The sequence below is a fragment of the Pteronotus mesoamericanus genome, unplaced genomic scaffold (assembly GCF_021234165.1).
Source record: "Pteronotus mesoamericanus isolate MK-2021 breed Mesoamerican mustached bat unplaced genomic scaffold, CSHL_Meso_final contig_730, whole genome shotgun sequence".
Taxonomy (NCBI): Eukaryota; Metazoa; Chordata; class Mammalia; order Chiroptera; family Mormoopidae; genus Pteronotus; species Pteronotus mesoamericanus.
This window is the reverse complement of record NW_026555246.1, coordinates 404,376-405,802: the sequence shown is the minus strand read 5'-3', so window position 1 is coordinate 405,802 and position 1,427 is coordinate 404,376. Positions and strand designations below refer to the sequence as shown.

General features: G+C 47.5%; 1 protein-coding gene across 1 annotated transcript; it reads left to right on the top strand.

Annotated features, from left to right (window-relative positions):
• The first annotated feature begins 273 nt into the window (after positions 1 to 273).
• LOC129078575 (ferritin heavy chain-like) lies at positions 274 to 967 on the top strand. Its single transcript, XM_054583360.1, has one exon. It carries the CDS (start codon positions 296 to 298, stop codon positions 839 to 841), a length of 546 nt encoding a protein of 181 aa, XP_054439335.1. The 5' UTR covers positions 274 to 295; the 3' UTR covers positions 842 to 967.
• The last annotated feature ends 460 nt before the right edge of the window (positions 968 to 1,427 follow it).

The following is a 1,427-nucleotide window of genomic DNA, read 5'->3' as shown; positions in this document are numbered from 1 at the left end:
TTCAGGAGGATGAGAAGTTCTGGGGATGGGCGGTGGGGTGGCTGCACAGCAGTGCGAATGTGCTTAATGCCACTAAATGTTACACTTAAAAATTAGTAAGTAATCACACTCTTCGCCGAGAGTCGCCGTGGTTTCCTGCTTCAACAGTGCCTGAACGGAACCCAGCGCTTGACCCCCATCCCAGCCAGCTTCCCAGATCCATCCTTCTGCCACCTTCTTACAGCGCCCTCGGACGGCCCAAAGGTCCCTGCCACCGATCCAGCTCCACGAAGCCGCCCGTCCTCGGCCGCCCGTCATGACCACACCCACCTCGCAGGTACGCCAGAACTACCACCAGGACTTGGAGGCCGCCATCAACCGCCAGATCAACCTGGAGCTCTACGCTTCCTACGTCTACCTGTCCATGTCTTACTACTTTGACCGTGATGAAGTGGCTTTGAAGAACTTTGCCAAGTATTTTCTTCACCAGTCTCAGGAGGAGAGGGAACATGCTGAGAAACTGCTGAAGCTGCAGGACCAACAAGGTGGCCGAATCTTTCTTCAGGATATCAAGAAACTGGAACGTGATGACTGGGAGAATGGGCTGAATGCTATGGAGTGTGCATTACACTTGGAAAAAAGTGTGCATCAGTCACTGCTGGACTTGCACAAACTGGCTACTGAAAAAAATGACCCTCATTTGTGTGACTTCGTTGAGACTCACTACCTGGATGAGCAGGTGAAATCCATCAAAGAACTGGGTGACCATGTAACCAACTTGCGCAGGTTGGGAGCCCCTGCCTCTGGCCTGGCAGAGGATCTCTTTGACAAGCACACTCTGGGAGACAGTAAAAATAGCTAAGCCTTAGGCTGCCTTCCCACAGCCACGGGAGTGACTTCCCTGGTCACCAAAGCAGTATGTGCATGTTCGAGTTACCTTTACCTTTTCTATAACTTGTACCAATCATCCACTTATGTCCTTCATTTGTACCATTACTTCAAATAAAGTAATTTGGTACCCCCCCCAAAAAAAATTAGTAAGTAATCATTCCGCAATGTATATGTGTATGAAAGCATCACATTGTACACTTTAAATATATGCAATTATATTTGTCAATCATTCCTCAATAAAGTTGGGGAAAATTTTTGTTAATTTAGTAAATTTTTTGTTATTTAAGATGGTGAATTCTATATTATGTGTATTTTTAAATTTTATTTTAATTTATTTTTAGAGAGAGGGGAAAAGAGGGAGAAAGAAAGGGAGAGAAACATCGATATGAGAGAGAAACATCGGCGTGAGAAACATCGATCAGTTGCCCCTCCGACATGCCCCAACAGGCAGCCGAACCCCAACCCAGGCGCCTGCCGCGGTCAGGAGTCAAACTGGCGTAGTTTTGAGGGACAATGCCCAACCAAGTGAGCCCCACGAGTCGGGGCTGTTCTGCGTA